General features: G+C 37.8%; 1 protein-coding gene across 1 annotated transcript in view; it reads left to right on the forward strand.

The window, feature by feature from the left end:
• Positions 1–25,307, forward strand: part of ADGB (androglobin) — a 141,238-nt gene that overhangs the window by 66,434 nt on the left and 49,497 nt on the right. The window contains exons 12-21 of the mRNA XM_081829380.1: positions 3,152–3,185; positions 4,070–4,253; positions 5,018–5,081; positions 8,577–8,679; positions 11,764–11,905; positions 13,519–13,633; positions 16,755–16,922; positions 21,383–21,518; positions 22,143–22,280; positions 24,490–24,583. Coding sequence (XP_081685506.1) covers positions 3,152–3,185; positions 4,070–4,253; positions 5,018–5,081; positions 8,577–8,679; positions 11,764–11,905; positions 13,519–13,633; positions 16,755–16,922; positions 21,383–21,518; positions 22,143–22,280; positions 24,490–24,583 — 1,178 coding nt within the window. The remainder of the gene's footprint in view (positions 1–3,151; positions 3,186–4,069; positions 4,254–5,017; positions 5,082–8,576; positions 8,680–11,763; positions 11,906–13,518; positions 13,634–16,754; positions 16,923–21,382; positions 21,519–22,142; positions 22,281–24,489; positions 24,584–25,307) is intronic.

Raw genomic sequence — 25,307 nt, forward strand, 5'->3', positions numbered from 1 at the left:
GGCTTCCCCACTCCGATACCTGGGAGCTCTGCTGCACTCAGGCACCCCTGGTTTTCCTGTGACCCTGAGGTTCCTGAGACCACACTGTCCCAGCGAGGGTTCCACCGCATGCTTAGCCACTGGAGCGACGTCCCTCAGTGGAGCAGACTTCTAAAAGTTCCGATTTTGTGCTCCGCTGCTCTATCACTTGCCAGAAGTGGCCCACGGAGGCCCCCTCCCCTGCCGTCTATCCTCCCGAATATTGCCTTGGATTCATTTCTCCACACGTCCTACCTTCCAGAAAGTGGTCGCTTTTTGTTCAGAGAGTTGTTGCTATTCTTTTCTTTGATCTCCTGTTGAGTTTGTAGGTGTTCAGAATGGTTTGATCCCTATCTACCTGAATTCCTGGGACCAGACGAAATTTAGGTCTCCTGCTCCTCTGCCATCTCGCTCCTCCCCCAATAGTCAATCTGTCTTATTCTTCCTTATTCCCTTAATCTCCCTCCCCAGAGTCAATCACTTTTATTTGTGTTTTCTGGTTTGTATCTCTACATTTCTAAACAGTAGGCATGTACACTGTTTTTCTCTCAGCACTGGTGAAAATACCTAGCATATGGTAGACAGTTACATCTTTATTGAATGCTGGGATTCTGTTATTTCTTGATCTATCAATTAGCTATTACCCCTTGTTGTGGAAGATAAGTATTTAGCACTGCTGTCCTCACTCACCACGGCAAACCTCCACTTTCCTCTGTCTTCCAGATTTGTTTACTTCAGAAGTCTTTGTTGAATCTATATTCTAGCTATATAAGGATTATTACTGTGGAGGCAATAAAGGAAAGAAATTCCCATATCTATCTATCTATCTATCTATCTATCTATCTATCTATCTATCCATCTATCATCTATCTATCTATCATCTATCAATCATCTGATATATCCCATTTTGTTTATTCATTCATCCATCAACGGACACTTGATGAATAATTCTGCTATGACCATGGGTGTAAAAATATCTCTTTGAGACACTGCCTTCAATTCTGTTGGGTTTATATCCAAATGTGGAATTGTTGGATCACATGGTAAGTCTACTTTAATTTTTCAGGATCTACCATACTGTTTTTCACTTTATATTCTCACTCTGAGTGCACAAGACTTCCAATTTCTCCACATCCTCACCAACATGCACTCTTGTTTTTATTTTTTTATAATAGCAGTCATCATAACGGGTGTGAGGTTGTATCTCACTATACTTTGGCATTTCCCTAATGATTAGTGATGTTGAGCATCTTTTCATATGATTTTTTGTCACTTATATATTGTCTTTGGATAAATATCTAAGTCCTTTGCCCATTTTTAAATTAGTTTATTTGGTTTTTGTTGTTCTTTGTATAAGTTCTTTATATATTGTTGATGCTACCCTTTTATCAGATACATGATTTGCAGATATTTTCTCCCATTCCACAGGTTGCATCTTCATGGTATTGATTGTGTCCTTTGATGCACAGAATTTTTTTATTTTGATGTAGTCCAGTTTATTTAGTTTTCCATTTGTTATTGCTGTTGTTTAGTTTCATATCCAAGAAATCACTGCCAAATCAATGTCATGAAGCTTTCCCCCTATGTTTTCTTCTAAAAGATGTATAGCTCTAATCTCTTTGTCTTTGTGTCAACCTTGTCATCCAAACTTTCTGTTGAGTTTATTTCACGTTCCTATTTTTAGTTTCTAAGAGCTCCCATTCTTGATTGTATTTTTGTAGAAGTTTCTTATTTGATAGATGGATATTCTCTGATCTTTCTGATATTACCAATTTAAAAAATGTATCCCTATATAATTGTTTTTGTTTTCTATTAATCTCCCCATCTACACCCTTTAGTTTCTTTAAGTCTCCTTCCTCAATTGTCTGGTGATACTTTGTTGCACATATATATATCTAAGGAATTCATGACATTAATTAGCTGCTGATTGGAAGTGGCTTTATAGAATGCTAGAGCTTGTCAGCTAGTAGGATAATTAATTTAGGATAATTGGGGATAAATGAGCTTCATTTGGGGGTGGGAATAGCTCCAAATGTAGATTCCTTGGAGGTTTTTCCCTGACCTTGGTCAGTTTCTCCAGTTAAGAATCCTCTAATCTCCCTGCTGGGGTGGAATGGGGCCCAGAGGTTAGTAGACACTTATCCATCAGTGTTATTGCAGCCAAGCAGTACAGAGGAGCCGAGAGTCTCAAAGTTCAGCATGTGGACTTTCACTTAATTCCTCTCCTTTCTGTAGAGGCAGCTTCTTTTGTTTCCCATGGTACCTGTGAACCCAGATCTGGAGATTGCTCATTTAATTTCTCCACATGAAGCAATTTCCAATGTCTTGTTTAGGCAGAAGGCTAGATGTTAAATCAGAAAGGATTACAGCAAAATGGGGATTTGTCTGTTCCTTAAATAGACATTTAACCCAATCCTGTATTTTGATATGAGGCCGTATAGCATTCTCTCCTTCAGAGATGCCTGTTAATCATTTCTGGGGCCCTAAGGCATGGATGGACTTGCTTCTCACTAGTTTCTCAGGTAGCTCTGCTCTGTTATCACCTGCATCCCTTTATATCATCCAAAATATTGTTGCCATCATCCATCATGTGTCTGTATGAGTTTGTACCATTTTACCTTTTATACATATTTTAATTGTGTCACAGAGAAAACGGAATTGCACAAATGAATTCACCTTCATTTCCCTGTTCAAATTTGGAAAAACCATTTTTTATAATTTGAAACCCACCTTTCTAGGTTCTGTATGTTAACTGCCAGTTATAATCTCATCTCATTATATTCAATCTGTAATAATGTCAGGTGCTTCATACCAAGCCAAATAACTACTTGAGGATATTATTGTTTTAATTTAACTTTTAAGACTCAATAATTTAATAAACTCTCATATTCTGGGTTTTAATGTCACAAACTTAAACCGTCAGCCTATTATTGAATTAAATTCATATCTTTGAACTTTAAGGTTAAAAACAAAGTTTCTGCTTTACCATGTTTTAATAACTATTGGCAGAAATCTATTTCTTCAATGATTAAAAGACAGTATTAACTCTTTTAAAAGCATTTGTGCTTTAAATAGCTAACATGTTTTGCTGAATTTATAAATGGTTTCTTAACATGTTCCTTTCACTTCACAGGGTAATATTATTTCACAAGTTATACTTGGAAAAGGTAAATTAATAATCTTCTCATGACTTTCACAAACATCAAAGCACAAGGGATCTCTGCTTCTTGACAGCTCTTAGCTGTCTCTTTTCCTGGCTCTTGGCGGCCTATCTCCTGTGTCTCCTCTGATGTGTTAAGTCTAATCTACTCTGAGCTAGAAAAATCAGATAATCTCCCTTGTTAAATTCATGCTTAAAGTAAAAATAAAAGATGATCTGATTAAGGGCCCAAGAGTACAGTTCATGTGTTTTAACACATGAATGTGATGATCAAAGCAAGGAAACCATCACCAATTCCTCAGTTCCTAAATATAGACTTAGCCAATCCTGAAATCCAAAAAAGCATTATGTGGAATGTACATATGTAGAATTTTGACTCAAGAAGTCTATAAGAACTTTATGACATTACTTGATCAACATAAAATAAGGTGCAGAATCGCTAACTATGCGGGAGCATTTAAATGGCTTCTGAAATGTATTTATTGCAATAGCTCTTCCGGGTTCTCCTTTCTTCTGGTGCATGAGCTATCCCCTCCCCTCATACGAACATGTCTGCCTGTAGCCGAGGTTAAGTACCTAAACTAGCTAATTTCTGCTGTATCTTAATGATCTGTGAAGAATGGGCACACAAAATTATGAAAGTGATTTCAAAAGTTTTAAACACTCTGCTATTTGTTTAAGTTAGGATTACATTCTCCAGAGTGTATGAAAATGTGTCTCTGCATGGACCTCCCCATATTTGAGGCTTGCATGTAAATGATTGCCTCAGGAAACGTTTTTTCAAAAGTAGACTTCAATATGCAAGTTGCCCTCTATAATTTTCCATATCTCAATAACTTAATATTTAACAATGTAGGTGCAATTGACATGTTTGTCTTCTGTTACACGCAGATGAACTGACAGACCTTGGGCTGAATGACGCAGCCCATCAAGGTGAAGGATTTAGTTTGGAAAGAGATTTGGTCAGCCAGACAACAGCCACACAGGATAAATCACAGGAGGAGTTTGGAACAATAAATAATAGTGTTTCTAAAGAAATATGGTTGGATTTTGAAGACTTCTGTGTATGTTTTCAGTAAGTATAAATTTTTTGTGTGTATTAAATATAGCGGATATATAAGCCATTAATTTTTAGCTATCATTCAAAAGAGTTAAACCAATATTAGTCTGATGTTGATATAGTATCCAGTAAAAATGTTAGAAAGAAAAATAGGTGAGCTGATTGCCCACATAGAATAATAATAGTCAAACAGATCTCAGGTCAGTTTCAGCTCATCCTCAGAGACTTATTTGTTGATGAAGATAAAGATAGTTTATTTACTGAGAGGGATCATTTTTGTCTCTTTAGGACAACTAATTCAATGCAGTTATTATTTTTCTTCAGCTTTATTGACATATAATTGATAAAATTGTAAAATATTTAAAATGCACATGGTGATGAATCGATATACCTTGTGAAAGATTCTCCCCATCGAGTTAACACATCCAACGCCTCACACATTTGCCAATTTGGGGGGGGGGGGCGGGACATTTAAGTTCTACTCTCCTAGCAAATTTCAGTGATACAAACTGGTATTATCAATGTTATACATTAGATCCTCAGACCTTATTCATCTTATAACTGAACATTTGTATCCATTTACCAACCTCTTCCTATTTCCCCCACCCTCAGTCCCTGGCAACCATTGTTCTCCTGGGTTGTTATTATATATATATTTTTAAATTTTCATCTGTCTTTACCTTGTTCTGCCTATAATTACTTGATTCTATGAAACTTAGCATGTAGTACTAGTCCATTGTGAATGATGACAGTAACCTGTTATAAATAATGTTTTTCAGGAACATATATATTTTTCACAAGCCAAATTCATATTGCCTTAACTTTCAAAAAACAGAATTCAAGGTAAATATATTATGATCTCTTTTCTTTGTTTTATGTAAACTTTTGATTAAATCAGGCTAGTGAAAAACACCTTCAAATCTATCAAGCATTTCTAAATTTATAATTATATTAACAAAATCAATTCCTAGAGTCTTTTACTGATCTCTTATCCAGACAATAAGTAAAATTCTGCTACCTTGTATCTCCAAGTATGATTTATCGGATTATGTTCAATCCTGAGCTGCATTATTATGTAAATTCACGTTAAAAATATTTGATTTATGAATAACTGAAGCACAAATAAATTCACTATATTTGATTTCAATTAGTCTATTGAATTGCATGCTATTCCTAAAACAACAGCACATTCTACTACAATTTCTGCTATTTTTGTCCATGTTCTTCCCTCTACATGGAGTCTATTCCCCTTCATGTTTATTGCTTTCATCTGGCTAATGCTAGAAGTCTTTCAGAACAGCATCCGTGTCCTTGAACCTGTGAGACCTCCTTCCCTGGCCACAGAGTCTAGGTCAAGTACCCTGACTCCATGCACTCTGTGTGACCTGTACTTACCCTCCTTGGTCCCAAAGGCCTGATTACTTCTCATGCCCCTCCCCCCACCCACCCGCTTGATGTCAACATCTTAAGAAGGACTCTGTCCTTTTGTGTACTCTTAACAACACTGGTCCTGGCATGAGGCACGGACTCAATAAAAAATTCTTGACTGAATCAATTAACAAATCTCACAAATTGTGTGGCATTTTGGGGAAGACTATGAAACATATTCTAGGGAACTGGATTGTATTGAAACTCTTATGTTGCTTGTAGGGGGCCATTCAAGCCCCTGATGATATTATTTATTTATTTATTTATTTTAATTTTTAATTTTTAAAATTTTTTTATTCTTATGTTAATCCCCATACATTACATCATTAGTTTTAGATGTAGTGTTCCATGATTCATTGTTTGTGTCAAGCCCCTGATGATAAAGCCACATCTCTATAAGGGGGGGGAAGAAAGAAGTATTGGAGATGACTTTTCTCGTTGCACTTGTATTCGATGAAAATGCAGGCAGGGAAAACCTTTTGAGCATTTTTCAAGAGGTGCTCTGTAGCCGGATGTCTGCTCTGAAAGTAAGGATCAGATCTGTAGTAGGGCCTGGGGGGAAGGTAGCAGGGAGAAATCGTCAACCTAGCTCTGGAGTTTATCTATAAAAACACGCAGAGGAATGCTTTGGCTTTATGAAGATAACAACACTGCTAAGCAGGAATAACCGAACCCAGAGAATGCTGTGAGAATAACATACCATTTACAGGTCGCTGTGGCATATATCCATATTCAGACTGTGGGCAATAATAAGATGAAGTCATTTATGGTTGCTTACTCTGTTGCTGGCCCCGCACTAGGTTCTTTATTGTATTAATTCTGCATAGCAAGTCCTATAAGAGGACTATTATGATCAGCATTTTGCAGGTAAGGAAACGGAGGCAGGTCAAGGCTGAGTGAATTGCCCAGGACCACCCACCTGGGAAGTGGCACAGGGATCCTGAGAATTGTGCCTGACGTGGACCCTGTGCCTTGTCACTGGTTCGCCCCTCTCACTAGGCTCACCAGGCTGGTGGCTCGGAGCCAGACTGCCTGGTTTTGAATCCATGTTTCATCCGGGGTGGGATCTGACTAAGCTCAGTCCTCTTTGCCTCAGTTTTCTCATCTATAAAGTGATTGCGGTAAGAGCCCTATAGATAGAGTTGAGAATGTATGTAAAACACTTAGAAGAACGCCAATCATTAGCAAGGGGTAATCAGTGTTGGCTGTCATTGTTTGTAAAGGCAGTTTGGTTATGAGTTTGTTATACACCACCGTCCTAATACATGTGTGTATGTGTGTAGCACAATGGGCAACTGTTCTTTATTCTGATCCTATTTTTACAAACCGATGTAAATATAGCTTTTTTTTTTCCTTTTCAAGTCTCAGCTTGGCAAAATAAAATGATAACAATCCTTCTGAGTCCCTTCCTTCCCCTGAATTTTTTTTTAACATCAATGGTATGAGAAAACAATAATTTTTTCTTAGAGGGCACTGGAATCCAAACTTAGCAGCGTTTGGGATGGCCTAAAAGGAAGGACTGGTTGTGGTCTGAGGCCAGGCATTCCTGATGTTAGCGGCCACAGACTGCCAGCTGAGCCCTAGGCCTCTTCCAGAACATTCCGTAGATGTTCCATTGGTGCTCAGTGTGTAGGTGAGGCAGGGGGCTCCCAGAGGTGCCCTGTGCAGGCACCAGAGCAGAGTACTTCCATGTGACCTCTAGGGCCACACTGTCCCTAAATTCTCAGACTCTCAAAAATGGCAGCAAATGAGCTCTGTGCAGAAACTCCTCCTCCAGCATGTGCACTAGGCTGGCAAAACCAAGCTTCCTGCATAATTTTAGAGAGCGAATACTTGAAACAACTGTCTTTATAACCAACATGTGGCAGCCAGAAAGAACCAAAGAAGACAAATGGCTAATGCTTACTATTGAAAAATATCGAGGGAAGCAACGGTTATGTTTTATCGAGCATTTCCAGCAATCTTGTCATACTTGATTAAATAACAAGGTTGCTTTTTTCACAATATGACTAGAGATTTTTCTTTCATATTTTAATTGTTTATTTAAATATTGTTATAAAATAATATGAAAGCTTTTAATGTATAATAGCAATGACATTAATTTAACACACTTAACCATATGCCGTCAGTCAAAATTCACCAAGCAGTGGAAAGGCAATAATAGTCTCACAGACCAGCCCAGGAGTTGGTAAATAGATATACCTACTCTTGACTCTCAGCTTTGCTACTTGCAAACTCTGTGACCTTTGGCAAATTACTTATTCTCTTTGTGTTTCAGTTTCTTCGTCCATGATTATGGATATCAATAGTACCCATATAGGATGGATGGAGTTCATGTTCATGTAACCCTTACGTGGCTGTCCTATTTTGCTCAGTACTGTGTTGCAACTTCAAAACAAAAATCCAGTCTGGTGCATTAGTGTGCAATGGCTGTATTTCTGAGGATCTTGTAAAAAAATGAAAGAAAGTGTTTGTATCACATAGCACCATGTAAAATACCTTAATACAACCCATTAGACATTTCCATTCTCTGCTAAAGTTACTCTGTGGCCTGTCTATTATCAGGGACCCATATTCTCTGAGCACTGCTCAGCCTCAAGCCCAGTCTCCTCCACTTGTTATTTCTGGAGCAAGCATATCCCTTTTCTTTGCTCATGGAGAAGAGTTTTGACTCTCTCTGATAGGGCAGCCAATCTCACACAGGTCCTATAGACCCAGCTTCCGTAGACTATAGTCAACATTTACCCAGTGTGATTTTCTTCATATCATTAAGGCTGTAAAGTATTTATCGTGGTGTCTAGAGCATAGTAGGTTCTCTATAAATGTTAGGTATTGTATGATTATCACAAGTGGCAAATACAGCATTAATAGACTAATATTAAATTCAGTGATTCATCTTATTTCTTGCAGTTCTCAGATGAACGTGTGTCCTACTATCTATTTGTGGATAGTCTAAAACCTATTGAACTACTGGTTTGCTTTTCTGCATTGGTACGATGGGGAGAATCTGGAGGTAAGAGAGCTTTAAGAAAATTACAGTCTTAAAGCCCAGTTTACTTTCATTCAGTCCAGGGAAATACAAGATTTTTAAGCTCTGGATGAAGGAATTTATTTCCTCTCCAGAGTCTCTAAGAGAGTCCTCCTTACACCACCTTCTAGGATGCTCTTCCTGCTCAGACATCGTGGGTTATGTTCACTCTTGCTACCCGCACCTCTCCTCGTCTCAGTCCTGTGTTCCCCTCTTCGGCATGCCTACTCACTCTGTTTTTCTTTCCACCTCTACATGTCATCGTTCTTGAGTCTTTCAAGATCTACTGAAAAACATGCACTCTTTCTTTGATTTGACAATTCTGAAGACCTTTTCCTCCATCCCACCTTGACCTTTGTTTTGTTTTCATAATTATATTTTAGAACTTACCTGCCAATAACTGCATCATCACAAGCATCTCCATTTCAGGCTCTGACTACATGCCCTGCCTCTCCAGCTCACTCACCCTAAAACCCTTGCTCCTATAATCCTTTGACTCCTCTGGGACCACCATCCACTGACCCTCCTACTTTTCTCTGTCCTTCCTTTCCTCATGTCCTTATTTTTCTCATCCCCTGGTTTCCATGGCCTGCCATTGTAATGGTAGCCTCGGACATACCTCAGTGCGATTACTCTTCTTACTCTCTCAGCTTACTGTCCTGGCAAAACCCAGATATTGGTTGAATTTGACAGATGAACTCTGCATCTCACCTGTGTGCATCAGAGCAGCTGATTGTGACTGGAGAAAAAATAATCCTATCAGCTAGCCCCACTTTCAACTGAGGGCCACAGATTTCAAAATGGCCCCTAAGCACTGCCAACGTTTCCCTGGTTCATGCATTCTCCACTCTTGTCCTAATGGATGACTATCTCAAACCTCCAGATCTCTCTAGCAGTTGCTCTCATCCCCCTGCATTTTCAGTAAATGACCTTACTGCTATTTTCATTGGAGAGATAGACAAAAATCAGGAATGACCCACCTCATCTTCCCATAACGAGCTCTTCACAATTCTAGTCACCTTCCCTCCTGCTCACATGGATGGACTGTTCTTGCTTCTCTGAGACCAGCCCTTTGCTCATATGTATGTTTGCACAAAACATCATTCTTCAATTTTTTGTCCTGTTTTGTTAAAGTTAAATCTGTTTATTTAAAAACAGATTAAGAAACAGCATTTTTTCCCTTACCAGTCAGTTTTACCTACAGTTTGTTTTTAATCTTACTTGTAGATTTATTTTATTTATTTTTTTTTTAAAGATTTTTTTTTATTTATTTATTTGAGAGAGAGAGAGAGAGCACAAGAGGGGGGAGCGGGAGAGGGAGAAGCAGACTCCCTGCCAAGCAGGGAGCCCGATGCGGGACTCGATCCAGGGACTCCAGGATCATGACCTGAGCCGAAGGCAGTCGCTTAACCAACTGAGCCACCCAGGCGCCCACTTGTAGATTTATTTTTAATTAAGATAAACTTGGCTAAGCAGATCACGTTTTCCATTTTAAAGAAAATATGCGTAATCAAAAAGTTTTCTTGATTTTGATAAATAAAATTCAAAATACTACCTCCTATTTCAGATGAAATAAATATTTTTACTGGATTTCCCAAGATCAATCGTGTTAATTCTATGTGATCAATGAAAATCTATGGCTCTTATAGAAAAAGCAAAACCTAAACAACAAAATCAAATTATCTATAACTCAAATTTATAATTCCTCGCACTGTGGAGGTACAATAAATATTTGCTGAATGCTTTTACTATTAAATGTCCTACCAACTGTGACGGCAGGGACTATGATTTTTCACCCAGTTATACCCAATGTTTTGAATGATGTCTGGTGTAGCCATGGGCAATAAATACTTGTTGAATAAATTTGCCAAACTTTAGTGGTATAAGCTTAGTATATCTACTAACTAATAACTCCTAAGCCACGCCATGTCCTAAAACATAAAATTCTATGTGTGTAGAGGTGTTTCAGGTCATGTTTTGCCCTTCTATCTTCAGCTTGAGTGTCATTTGGAAATAGGGTAAAGATATAAGCTAAGATAATTCCTGAAGATGTAATGTACACCAAAGTGACTACAGTTAATGACACTGTATGGTATATTTGAAAATTGCTAAGAGAGTAAATCTTAAAGATTCTCATTACAAGAAAAAAATTGTAATTGTATGTAGTAATGCATGTTAGCTAAATTTTCACAGTAATCATTTCACAATATATGCAAATACCAAATCATTATATGGTATACCTAAAACTAATACAATGTCATGTGCCGATGTTGTCTCAATTAAATTTTTTTTTTTAATTTAAAAAGTGTTTTGGCCTCACCTACTGATGAAGACTAGTAGATATTCTTTATTCATTTTAAGAGGAACACAATATGAAAATTAAATTTTTGTTCATTTTTGCTATTTCTACACATTGTCAAAGCTAAGAATCAAAAGTAAAACCTAGGGGCCCCTGGGTGGCTCAGTTGGTTAAGCAGCTGCCTTCGGCTTGGGTCATGATCCCAAGTCCTGGGATCGAGCCCCGCATCTGGCTCCATGCTCGGCGGGAAGCCTGCTTCTCCCTCTCCCACTCCCCCTGCTTGTGTTCCCTCTCTCACTGTGTCTTTCTCTGTCAAACAAATAAATAAAATCTTAAAAAAAACATTTAAAAAAAGAGTAAAAACCTGGATTAAACAATGGGATATTTCGACCTTGCTTTGCCACTATCTTAGGAAAATCTCTTATTTTCCCAGATGAGGTGTTTTTCCTCCTTTAAAACTGCATCTAGAGGGATATGGTGATTTCTGTCACAGATGATTAAATGAGACAGTCTTGTCTGTCCTTTTGCTAACTCTCCCATTCCTGGTTTCTTTAGTGAGGAATGATTCTGTGGAGGAAAAGAGGACAGAGAGGAAGACCTGAGTCTCACTTCAGTCTTATTTCCAGTAATTATTTACCCAGAGTATTTTCTCTGGGTTTTATGAATATTTTCAGAAAATCTCTAATTCCTGGTATTATTATTATCATTACTAATGTTGTGAAGGCCAGCTAAACTTTCACAGTCAAATTTTAACATTTTCCGTCTCCTAGCTTTAACAAAAGACAGCCCCCACATAGAGCCTGGACTGCTTACAGCTGAATCAGTTTCTTGGAAATCTCTGAAGCCCCGGGAACTTGTTACGAAGATTCATACGTATGCTACTAAGGCTACAATGGTTCGCCTGCCTGTTGGGTATGGAGTGACTTCATTTTTCCCGTATGAAGAATTTTTGAAGCCTTGTAAACCACTGGCTACCAAATAATTAAACAATATGGGATCTAGGATATTGTCTCCTAAAGTGATTTTGTAAGAAACAGATCTATCATTAAGATTCTTGAGATAGATAATTCCGTGAACAAATAAATTGAAGAAATGCTGTTCAGTAAATCTCCTTTTGGAAGACTCATAATTGTCAAAGTCTGGTAATTTCTTAAGAAAGAATATGGTTTAAAACAGCATTTCCTAAAATTCATTTATTAAACAATCCTTTTTGTTTTCTTGTAAATCTTACATTCCTTGGCAAGAACTATGATTTTATTTAAAAACAGATTGACAAACATAGCATTTCCCCCCCATGGTTTCTATTTTTTTAACCTATGGTTTGTTTTTAATCTTACCTATAGTTTTATTTTTAATTAAGATAAACTTGGCTAAGCGGATCACATTTTCCATTTTAAAGAAAATATGCATAACCGAAGTTTTCTTGATTTTGATAAATAAAATTCAAAACATTACCTCCTATTTCAGATGAAATAATTATTTTTACTGGATTTCCTAAGATCAATCATGTTAATTCTATGTGATCTATTGATCACATAGATCAAAAGCTACAGCTCTTATAGAAAAAGCAAAGTCTACACAGCAAAAACAAATGCTAAAATAATGTGTGCAAGCATCCAGTATTCCTAGAAAGTAATAAATTTTAGAACTTCAATATTTCTCACTTCTACCCTAAAAACTTTGGCATACAGAGATTCTCCCAGAAGTCATTATTCTGGCTGAGTGTCATCCATCAAGACAACCAAGAACAGGGCGCCTGGTGGCTCAGTTGGTCAGGCGATTGCCTTCAGCTCAGGTCATGGTCCCAGGGTCCTGGGATTGAATCCCACATCGGGCTCCCCCTGCTCTGTGGGGAGCCTGCTTCTCCCTCTGCCTCTGCCCGCCACTCCCCCTGCTTGTGCTCTCTCTCTCTCTGTGTCAAATAAATAAATAAAATACTAAAAAAAAGAAAAAGGACAATCAAGAACAGGGAATTAATAAAGAACCTTCTTATATATATATATCCAAGTGTTTTCCCACAGGACGTTACCTATCAGCATGAATGTTTTGAACATGCTCTAAGGGCTCAGTAAATGAGGGGAAATGAGCATCCCTGCTCTCAGTGATACCCCAGCCTGGTAGGAGAGACACAAACAACATAGGTGAAATGACGCATTTGTGAGGAAATGACTATGAAATGAATCTGAAATCTACAAAAGCCCTATAGCACCGCGAATTATTGTTGTTAGGGAAAAACCGAGACCCGTCTCTTGTGATGTGACTGCAGTGCATGGGAGAGATCTCCGGCATGTTAATCATTTAGTGTAACTATTTTGTGTCCCAAATAATTAATGCAGTTAGAGTCCATGACCTCTGATGATTCTTTCAGAGTGAAAATTCAGAGGTCCTTATCCCATCCATGTTAAAAAATTCAACTCTCACTAATGTTTGACTTCATTTGAACACAAGTTGTCATCAAACACCTAACAGAGCTTAGAGCGGCAACAAAGGAGCCTGTGGGTCCTCATGTTTTCCATTGTCTTTAGGAGACATATGCTGCTCTTCACTGCATACTCCCCAGTAGGGCATTCCATACACATCTGCAGCATGGTGACTTTTGTCGTTGGAGATGAAGATGTTGTGCTACCCCACTTTGAGCCGGTAAGTACTTAAGCAACCGTGATTTTTTTTTGTGTGTGTGTGTGTGCCTTTTTTTTCAAAGATTTGGAACTAAATCACATTCCTGTCTTTTATTCAACTTACCCATTTATTTTATTTTATTTTTTTTACCTTTTAAAACTGTTAATTAAGTATATCCTACAAGAAATTCCTCCCCAATGGCATGTACAATACACAGTCTAAACTCTGTAGGGATACAAATAAAATAATTCTCATTTTTCTGCAACAACTGCCTTCACCTCTGCTCTGTGGAATCCCCTGTCATGTCTGTTAACATTTCAGGTAGATCCCATAGCATACTGGTCCTTTGGGATGTATAGAGGATCAGCACAGGCCTTTCCATTAGTTTAAAATTGTGGTATCATATGTTCCTTGTACCCTCTTCCTTGGCCTAAGGAATTTGGAGTGTTTGACTCTGGGATTCAAGGAGGGAGGATCCATGGAAAATTCTGTCATTCTTGTTCATCTCCTCTTCTCTTGGCCTCTTCTTAGTTTCTTTTTCTCCTCTGTTCTGAAGCATCTGAAAGAAGAAACAAGGTAAATGAACCTAGCATTTCCCCTGAGATTCTGTCTTGGTTTTAGACATCCTCCATAACACATCTTCTTTAGATATGTGGGCCTCTGCTTTTGGGGGGCCAATTTGCATGGGGCATTCCCACTGCACAATTCAGTTTTACACCCTCCCCTGAACCCATGTCCATGTAGCACCTCATTGTATTAATGAGGCAGGATCTTCTCACCCAGTTGGTAAACCTCTGGGCCAAGACAGCAGCAAGATGGCTCAGTAGCTCTTTTATGTTAATGTTGCTGTGGCCCAGACATGCTCAGTCATGAATTCTTGCCTCTCTGGGCGGTGGTTGTGCAGGATTCCCTATGGCTGCCTCCTCTCTGCTGTGCTGTTTCTCACCAGTCCTCTCCTTCCTGTTCAATAGAAAGAAGATCAACAAGCCCACCTTATAAGTGCATGTCTCTTATTCCCTTAATTATGTTTATTCTGCTTATTTAAAATTCTTGTTTAATCTTTTCTTTGTTTTCTTTAAAAAAATAATTCTGCTTTAGGTAGTATGGACTATCCAGTTTGTCTCTTTCTTTAGATGACTTAACTTCATAGGTGTTTAGTTATTTTGGTCTGTGAACCCATCTGTCCCTGGGGTTATCAATTCCTCCATCTTGTAAAAATTATTGGACCTGAAAGCCAGGCCCTATTATTCTTCAGTTCTAATGAAGAAGCAAGAGATAGACTAGTCCAAGAGAAGAGAGACTCAAGCTCCTCAGAGCCATACAGGATCACTCCCAGTGCTGCCTCTTGGCCAGACAATTTTTCTGGTCATAGCTTCACGTCAGGGAGAAACACCAAGCTTTCTCTAGGCTTTCAGACATTGGGGGAGAAGGTAATAGAATGGTAAATGCATTAAGGGGGCAAGTCAGTTGCATCTGTCTTCATCAGCAGGAGATCTGTACTTGTCTAGGCATTGGGCCATTCCTCAAAATCTCTGCAGGGAACTAAGGAGCAATGATGGCACCATGGTGCTCCCTAGGAAAGGAGCAAAAACACAAAGTTTTGCTTCAACTTCACCCTCTTCATGCTGTCTGAAATCACCCTCTGCTCTGGGCAGCTCATCCTCTACCCACTACACACCAATCAAAAGAATTTTCAAACTCCTCAGGGTTCTCTTCCTCACTCTCCCACTTTCTCCCCCACCCCTACACTAACTCTCTTTTTGGTTTTGACCTACAGATTTGCAATTTGACATCCAATTTCTTTCTTCCACCAGCTTTATTGAGGTAAAACAGGCAAATAAAATTGTAAGTTATATAAACTGTACATCGTGGTGATTTGATATACATAAACATTGTGAAAGGATCCCCACCATCTAGTTAATTAACACAACCATCACCTCACATACTTATCTTTTTTGTTGTTGTTGACAACATTTTTTTTGGGTGACATTTGAGTTCTATTCTCTTCACAAATATCAATTACACAACACAGTGCTATCAACTATAGTCACTATGGTATACATGTAGATCTTCAGACCTTATTCAACTTACAGTTGAATGTGTGTACCCTTTTACTAACCTTTCCTTAGTTTTCCCACTCCCTAGCCCTTGACAACCACTTTTCTACTCTCTGTTTTTGAGTTTTTTTGTTTGTTTTTAAATATTCCACATATAACTGATACCATGCAGTATTTGTTTTTCTCTGTCTGGTTTATTTCACTTGGCATAGTGTCTTCAAAGTCCATCTATCCATATTGTCACCAATGGCAGGATTTCCTTCTTTCTCATGGCTAAATAATATCCCATTATCTCTGTGTGTATGTATGTATGTGCGTGTATATATATATATTATATATATGTGTATATATTACACATATACACTACAGCTACACACACACACACACACACACACACTGCATCTTCTCTATCCATTCATACATTGATGGACACTTAGGTTGTTTCCATTTCCTGGCTGAAGTGTATAATGCTGCAATGAATATGGGGATGCAGATATATTTTCAATGTCCTGTTTTCATTTCCTTTGTTATACACCCAAAAGTAAGATTGCTAGATTAGATGATAGTTCTATTTTAAATTTTTTGATGAATTTCCACACTATTTTCCATGTCCCTATCTCCTTTTTGCTTTTATTGTCTCCTCAGAGTCCATAGCAGGAGGGAGCCAGAAGCAGGAGGGAGCCAGTTCACCCTCTTATCTTTTTAATCTTTATCACTCCCTCCCTGAACTCTTCTCTGCCCATCAGTTCTCCAATCCCACACAATTTTTTCAAAGTAATTCCTAGACATCCTTCAGAACTACGTCTGGGTATTAATACTGTGGCAAAATTTCCCCTGGCTCCCAATATGAGGTAGGTGTTCTTCCCATGTGTTCCCACTACAGCAGGGATTATATCCCTTGTTTTATATCTTTGAGATCATAGACCCCAGGAAAATGCTTTGATCAAGCAAGCGTTTCATAAATAACTATTTAATCAACCATATAGAAGAGGTTTACTCTATTAACTGAAATTAAATTTTTGTAAGCTTAATTACACTTAAATAAAAAAGAAAGTGAGGCTGGCTGCTATGCTTTGTCTTCACAGGAGAGCTACCGATTTACAGAGCAGTCTCTAATGATTTTGAAAGCTGTTGGAAATGTGATTGTTAGTTTCAAAGATAAGGGTAAACTCTCCGTGGCTCTGAAGGATTTACAAGCAGCTCACTACCCTATACCCCTCCACAATAAAGAACTAACTTCACAGCACTTCAGGGTAAGCACATTTAAGTTATGATGTTTCTAGAAGGATACTTTCTATTTGAAAAAAATACTTATATCTTATATTAGGTGATCCCCAAAATTTAACCTTTAAAAAGACTTACATACATTTCCAAAACAAAGAGAAAGAACTTGCAACTGCACGTTTTCTAAAGTGGTATCTAAGAAAAAGGGAGGGAAAAAGTTTATTCCTTCATTTTCCATAGAGAGAATTAAGCCTTGCTTTTGTAATTTGTATTTGCCCTTATAGTATCTTGTATTCTATCTGGCAACGCTACCTGGGACACAATCACTCCTAATTGAGAACTGCTCACTTAAAGCATGAATAATCTGCAAGAAATACCTGCCATGATTTACTCTTCAACCAATCTGATTTCCTCCCTTAAGTGAACTCTGTTATCCATTCTTGAAGGTGATGGCTCTAGATGGCTTAAGACAGTGTTCACAAGCTCTAAAAATAAGCAAATAATTAAACCATCATATGACAAGAAATCTATGGTCTCCCCTTCTACAGCTAGCCCCTAAGGCCATAGCTGGTATTCAACATCTCTCTCCTCTACCACCCATTCTAGATTTCCCCTTTTCTCCAGCCAAAGCTCCAGCTGTTCTGGTTGCCCGGTGGGTGACCTAGACCTTCAATCCTGATGAGCACAAGACCTTGATTGCCTTACTCTTTTCAGGCTGTGATTAATCATTCACTGCGGAAGCACCAAGAAGTGTCCCAGCAAATTCAGACATAATTCTTCCTGTCCCCATTATGCAGCAGAAACCCTAGTACTTCATGACAATCAGAGTAAATTCTCCCTCCACACCATTATATTTGTTCCTTTTTTCCTATTTGTATACCAGAATGAGAAGCTCAAAGCAACCAGGCATATATCATAACTTAGGTTTATTGTAAATCATATCGTGTTCCCTGATGGAAACATTCCTTGCCCTCCATCCCCAGGAATTAGGTCCTCCAATTTAGCAAACTGCATGTTGGGACAGGGAACACTAATTATTGCAAGTGGACCACTGGAAATAATGGTGAGAGAGGCCAATCCTACTTCCAATCTTTGAATCCCAGGCCTGTATGTCTTAGATTTTACAGATATAGCAGTGGATGTTGGTCTTTGGTTCTGTTCATATATACCGTGCCCTGGAGATACCCTGTCAGTTCTCCAGGATGTCATCTCCAGGCTGGCCCCTTAGCTGAGGCTTTTATATGCCGTTCCAGTTTGCCAGGAATTTTATCAATTCTTTCTATGGTATATATTAGGACCATTGAGTCCCAAACATTCTCCAGTGGTTAAATCTCCTCCGTATAATGAGACCCTTGGTCCAAGGGGGATGTTAGGTTGGATCTGATGTTTGTAAATCAGATTTTCTGTAACCCCTTGGGTAATAATGCTGGCAGAGGTACCAAGGAAAGAGAAAGCAAACTCATATTTGAGGTAGGTGTCAATGCTAGGAAGGACGCTTGGGGACAGGAAGAATGATGTCTGAATTTGCTGGGACACTTCTTGGTGCTTCTGTACCTCCTTGATAGAAGCCCACTGAACTAAACTTGCCACCACGTGCTGACTGGAATCCCCAGAGGATGATATTGTATTAAAGTTTCTGCTACTGACAGATTAGACTGCTAAGCCTGGGTGAAAGAGAGCCCAAACTATTGGAACCATTTGTAGTTCCTGTCCCTGAGTACTTGTGCATGAGTCTGTTGTTGCTAGGCCAGATCTAATATGTAAAGGACCTTTGTGCATGCTTCACTTACACAGAAGGGAGCTATTTTCGTAATGAAATACTTTAGATTTTTAAATATTTTTATACTTTTGTATTACGTAGTTATGTGACATTTCTTCAGAGCCACATCCCATAAATCAATACATTTCAAATTTGTCTACCATAAACAATTCCAGATGGATCAGTTGCAGCATACTATAAGTATCCCATAGATAAGGACTCTCTCACTAATAAATAGCATTAGTGTGTTTTCTGGGAGGTCCTTCATTATCATGCTTACAAAACAATTGGTGCTCAAATCTCCCACAGATCTTTCTCTTGCTTTGGATCCTGCTCAAAGCTGATGGCCTTTTAAGTCACTCAGTAAATGCATTGGAATAATATTCCCCAAAGCAGAATATTCTATCACCAACTCCAGAGAAGACTATCAAGGATTGGCCTCTTTCTTAGTTGCAGTGTCTTATCCTTTACTTTAGAGGGGATGTTCCAGCATGCCTAATCCTCTGGACCCCTGAAATCACTGGTGTGGTGAATCCATGAATCTGTGTGAGGATTATTCCCCACTCTCTAGCATGCACGTGTCTTAATCAGGAAGTCAGAGTAATGGTCCCTTCCTGCCCACAGGTCTGAGTTCACTGCGGTCATCAACATCCACATGTAGCCCAGAGTGATGTCCTGTAGAACACCAGAGTGATGTCCTGTAGAACACCAACATGAACACGTAAATGTAACAGAGAGTAGGAGGATTAACATAATCATGTATTTTTCTTATTTTTATCCTAGACACTGAAATACTTAGAGCATTTTATTAGCATGTCACAAAAAACACATCTAACTCATTTAAGTCATAACAAGGAGCTGGATGTGCTAATTTCTTATAAGAATATAGGGAAATCTTGACACCCAAGGATAGGAATGACTCAGTGCGGAACTTCAAAGAGGGGATAGACAGCCCTTTGAACGTATCTTCTTCATTTTGTTTTTCTCCTTATAGACTTGTTATCTCTACTCCTAAGTTCATATCATGGAAAAACTGACTCCTGACTTACATCACTTTCCCATATGAGTCCAGTTTAGAATATCTTGATCCTGATCTCAAATTATTCAACCAAAGTAACAATGATTTGCTCAGCTTGGGTTAGGTGGTTTCTTACAGGCTTATCCACCATTGTCAGTTGATGGGGCAGTTATAAATATAGATTATGAGATTAGGTTCCCAATATGGGGAGGCACCCCTCTGGAGTAGTCAGAAAATGTGGACTAAGCAGGAAGTACAATAGTCATGTCTTTGAAGAGCACTGTATTTCACCAATTCTAAGATGCACATTTCTTTTCACACTTTAACATGAGAAGGAAATTAGAGTGTGTCTTATAATTGGTGGTTCCTTATAATCATTACTGGCCAGGTAGCCTTCAGAATTCTCTACACACACAGGGGCATGTTCATAAGGGTTCATACTGTTACCGCTTCAAAAGAAATATGTGTATTTTTTGGACAAAGTCCTAATCCTTGTGGGAAGAGAATTAAATGACATTAGAGAGCCTCTCAAAGAAACATGAAAGCAGAGGGATTTTCCCTACACCAGACTGACACCCCCCTCCCCTGAACCCCTCCCCCTACCGAGGCACAGGGAAAGAGAGAGAAGGAGAGGAGAACCTGGCTAAAAATCACCTCAAATGGTGTCCCAGGCACCTTACATAATCCACTAAGTACATTACTCCCTGTGGACAAATAAATAGCTAAAAGTAAGCCAGCAGCAGGGTGCTGGGGCTTGGTGGTTACTCTCAGTGGCATGAGTAGATAAATGGAATCCCTCAGAATTTCAAGATAAAAACTATGAAAAAACTTGGAAGAAGGAATATGTGTTCTGGTTATGGTCTAAAAACCTTCCATGGGTCCTCTTTGGTAGGATCAGGAATAAGCCAGCGCCAACACTTACTGAATGGGAGTCGGTGGTTTGAGTGAAACCCCAGGGACAAAAGTAGAATGCACTCTAGGCAATGGTGCATCTTCAAAGCTTGACAACATAAAGGACAAAATTATATAGGAAAACACAGATGTTAAGTATTTTCAAAAAGTGATTTGCAAGAGTAAGAGTTTGAATATAAATGTTTTCAGAATACTTAACCAACTTATGTGGCTTCTTTTATTTTTTTCATGTATGTTTCAGTGTGATGTATGACAAAAAAGCTCTGTCTAAATAAATCTACAAGAGTTTTTACAGTAGGAAGTAAATACTCAGATGAAAATAAGAAAGTGATAAAAAGTCTAAGCAACATTCTTTTTTGGTAATACATGAAACAATAGTGTGTCTTATAGTGGATGGTGTTTTAGAACCAATGAAATATAGTATTTAACTTGCTTAAACACAAAGGCCATATTTTTCATCTTATGCTATATCTCTTCAATCAGTTATATTCTGAGTGTACATTATAAACATTATAGTGATTAAATTTTATTAAATTAGAAATGGTAAGGTGATAAATAATTTTGCTCTCTTCCTGGGTGAATGAGACTTCAAGATCTTCTGTTATATTGTGCATCTGAAAAATATGTATTTTTATTTTTAGAGTATTTAAAGTTTTATACTTTAATTTGAATACACTTCAAATGCATTCTGTGCTCTCTAAATGTAACATTACCTGGCAATGTTATTTTCTTGGTTTAAAAAACGTTAATGTTATTTTCTTGGTTTAAAAAAGTGGACTAACATATTTTATCTTTTTCAGGTTTTTCATATTTCTTTATGGCGTTTAATGAAAAAAATTCAACCAACAAAACTTCCTCCCAACTTTAAATTTGCATTTCGTGCTATGGTTTTGGATTTGGAGTTACTCGATTTCTCCTTAGAAGAGGTTTCTTTAGGTACTGAATAATTTAGATATTTGTTTGACAAAGGACTTTCTAGCCTTATAGAAGAGAAATAATTTGAGAAAAGCACAAAGATTTTGTGGAGTAGGTAGACTAGGTCTATACCAAACAGGTGGAGAACTCAAGCTGTGCTCTGGGAAGCCCATGGTCTCCAACGATCTGCCTGTGTCCCCAACTTCACATATTTCCATGGAAGCCCAGAATTCCCCTGTTTTATTTGTTTCTTCCCTGAAAGACTATGAAAGTCGCTAACATTTACGATATGATTAGAGGAATTCTGGGAAGATCTTCAGATCCAAGGAACCCTCCTTTCCCACTCTCCCAATGCTCTACTCACGCAATTTTAACATTTTCTTTCAGTTTTGAGAGAAACCCCTTACTATTTTCACAGAAGAATTCATAGTAGCTCACTCAGTATGTAGTGTTTCCTTTCTCCAGAATGTTTACGTTCTAAAAAAAGGGCCACCTGCAGAGCACAATATTAAATACAAAGACAAATCTATCATTGTGGCACTTTATATGTCAGGGGACTTTAGCAGTTAAAGGTATTGAAAACTGGGGAAAGGATTAAATACTTTAACTCAACTTTCAGTCCAAAATTTGTTTTTCTCTTTCCAGCGGAATGGGTCGACATTAAATACTGCCTACCAGTAAGTGATAAAGAATATTCTCCTGAGGAAGTAGAAGCAGCAATTAAAATTCAAGCCATGTGGAGAGGGACTTATGTCAGATTGCTTATGAGAGCTAGAACACCAGGTACCCTTTTCCAGTCATTTATAAAATAAACTTCTGTATGTAAGAATGAATATTTGTGTGCTAATGAAAAACATTTTGGAGTTATCTTACTTTATTATTGGGCTAATTCTTTGTAATTCTATAAATATTGAAATTCCTTGAGGTCAGAATGCATGTCAGGACACTCACTCTCTAGCTCCCAGAATTTAGCACAGTGCCTGGCACAGAGTAAGCACACAACAAATACGTGCTGGAAGAAAGAATGAGGGACTCAGTGAATGATCAGCTATGTCTCCCCAGTCTGTTGTGAGTCTTACAGCACAGAGAACTAGTCTTTTCCTCTATGCATCTCCAATGTCTAGCAGAATGCTACAGCAGTCAGCTTCAGCTAAGCTGTGGATATTTTTACATTTCTAGATCATTTTTCAAAGAAATAAATGAATGAGTAAATGAATGAATGAGTTGAGTGAAAGAAGCTTTCATGTGTCCATGTGGCATACATTTACAGAATGCATTTGAAGTGTATTCTAGCTATTAAATCAACTTATCAGTATATTCTATTAAATCAAAATATGTATGTATAATAAACTATTTTTGTGAAAAAGGTTATTTTATTTTAGCTTTTTATCAGCTTAAAATAAAACACCGCAGTGGCAAAAATTATATTTAATCATTTTCATTCTGCAGTTTTTGTTTATAAGAAAAGGCTTATCTCCAATAGAATTTTTTTTAAGATTTTATTTATTTATTTGAGGAGGGAGAGAGAGAGAAAAAGAGAGAGAGAGCTTACGAGTGCACAAGTGAGGGGAAGGGCAAAGGGAGAGGGAGAAGCAGACTCCCTGCTGAGCAGGGAGCCCAACTCTGGGCTCAATCTGATTCGGGACCCTGGGATCATGACCTGAGCCGAAGGCAGACGCTTAATTGACTGAGCCACCCAGGCGCCCTCCAATAGAATTCTTTGAATGTACTGAAACATTTTGTTGTAAAGTGTCTCTATTTAAAGTATTTATTTATTTATTTAATTTATTTTTTTTTAAGATTTTATTTATTCATCTGACAAGAGAGAGACATAGCGAGAGAGGGAACACAAGCAGGGGGAGTGGGAGAGGGAGAAGCAGACTTCCCGCAGAGCAGGGAGCCCGATGTGGGACTCGATTCCAGGACCCTGGGATCATGACCTGAGTCGAAGGCAGACGCTTAACGACTGAGCCACCCAGGCGCCCCTCTATTTGAAGTATTTAATGAGAATAATCAAAATGTTCATCTGAGCAGGAAAAACTACAGATACACAAATGTAAAGTAAATAAACTGCATTGTATAGTTGTGTGAGAGAAAAATATTACTGTTGCTTGATTTTGATATTATTCTATTAGAAAAAGTAAAGATAGATTTATCAAATTAAATATATAGTAAAATATACTTTTTGTTGTCCACATATGCTGTAAAAATTATATTCAAACAATGATTTTCTTTCTCTTTTTAGACACAAAAACTTGAAGAACTTAATAATGTTTTAATAATATTTGCATTTCTTTCACTCAATGAATATTTATTGAATAACTTGTGTGCACAGCACTGTTCTAAATTCTGATTTTATTGAAGTCAGTTAAACCGACAGAGTTTCTGCTTTGATGAATCTTGTGTTCTAGTGGTGGTAGACATACAATAGACAAGTAGATATATTAAGATATCAATTTCAGATTCTAGTAAGTACTATGAAGAAATTAAAATAGGATAATTAGGGAAAAAGTCAGTTTCTGACTTGTTAAATTTGAGCCACTTACTATGGATTTGCATTTTTCTGACCAAATCATCTAGTCCTAAACAAATGTGGATTATGGGACTGAGTTTTAGTGGGATCCCATTAGCTGTTGTTTTTTAGAAAAATTGAATGAATTATTTTTTGTCATAAGAGCTTGCATAAAGAACTTTTAGTGTGATAAAAGATCTCCTGATGTAAACTCTTTGATGAGAATGTTCAATTAGATCAAAGAACACTTTATGATGTCACTGAAGATGAAGGAAAACAGCACAAATCGATGAGCAGAGCTGTTGACTAGAAGTTTATAGCTTTATATTTTAACATAATTTTGCTGCTAATAAAGCCTATGGCTTTGGATACCACCTTGTGAATTTCAGCTTCTTTATCTGTAAAAGGAGGGCTTTGAACAAGATGATCTTTCAGGCATCTTGCAATTTTTATATTGCTATTTTTAATTATTATTTTTAGACACAAAGGAAAATAACAGTGTTGCAGATATTCTTCAAAAAGTTTGGAGTATATTGGAACTGAATATAGAACAGTATGCAGTTTCTCTCTTAAGGTAAGGTAGCATAATGAAATTTCTTATTGTAGTATCTTGGTATCCTTCAAGTTCCTGTTCAAGTGCTACCATGTTCATTTGAGTTTTCCTAATCACTGCAGTGGGAAACACCGCTTCTTCTGAACTTCCACAATATTTTATCTGAAGCATTTCTATGGTACTTACTACTTTTGGTTTGTCTTAATTATACTTAACTAATATTCTAAGCAGAAAACCTCTGAGAAGCAGAGCAAAGTTTCTTGAAGTCTTATGGTGTTGAGGTGACCACGGTCAGAATTTGGGACCTACTAGGGGAGGGGACTGCAGCAAACAATTGAAATTGTCAGTTGAAATCCCTGGACAGTAACACTCTAGAAACAGGGGTAAACCGGAAGTAGACTGAGCCTCAGCAAAACTACTGTAGCCACAAACCATATCTGAGCGACAGGATAATCTGAACAAAACTGAGAAATTATAAATTATATGTGTATATATACACACACACATACAGACATATTTAAAAGAGGCAAACCCTCTGGTGATGTTGGAGTTAGCAGACAAAATCTCACAACGTAACTGTAATGGAAATGCCAAAGAAAATAAAGAATAAGGAGAAAATAGATCAAAAGTTTAGATTAATAAAGCTGAGTCAAATGGAAATTACATAAATGATGATTTTTTTTTAGATAATGTTTTTTATTTAACACCACACTATTTATTAAGGTCATTAATTTATCCTAACTGT

The sequence above is a fragment of the Leptonychotes weddellii genome, chromosome 8 (genome assembly GCF_054177405.1).
Source record: "Leptonychotes weddellii isolate Sample4059 chromosome 8, ASM5417740v2, whole genome shotgun sequence".
Taxonomy (NCBI): Eukaryota; Metazoa; Chordata; class Mammalia; order Carnivora; family Phocidae; genus Leptonychotes; species Leptonychotes weddellii.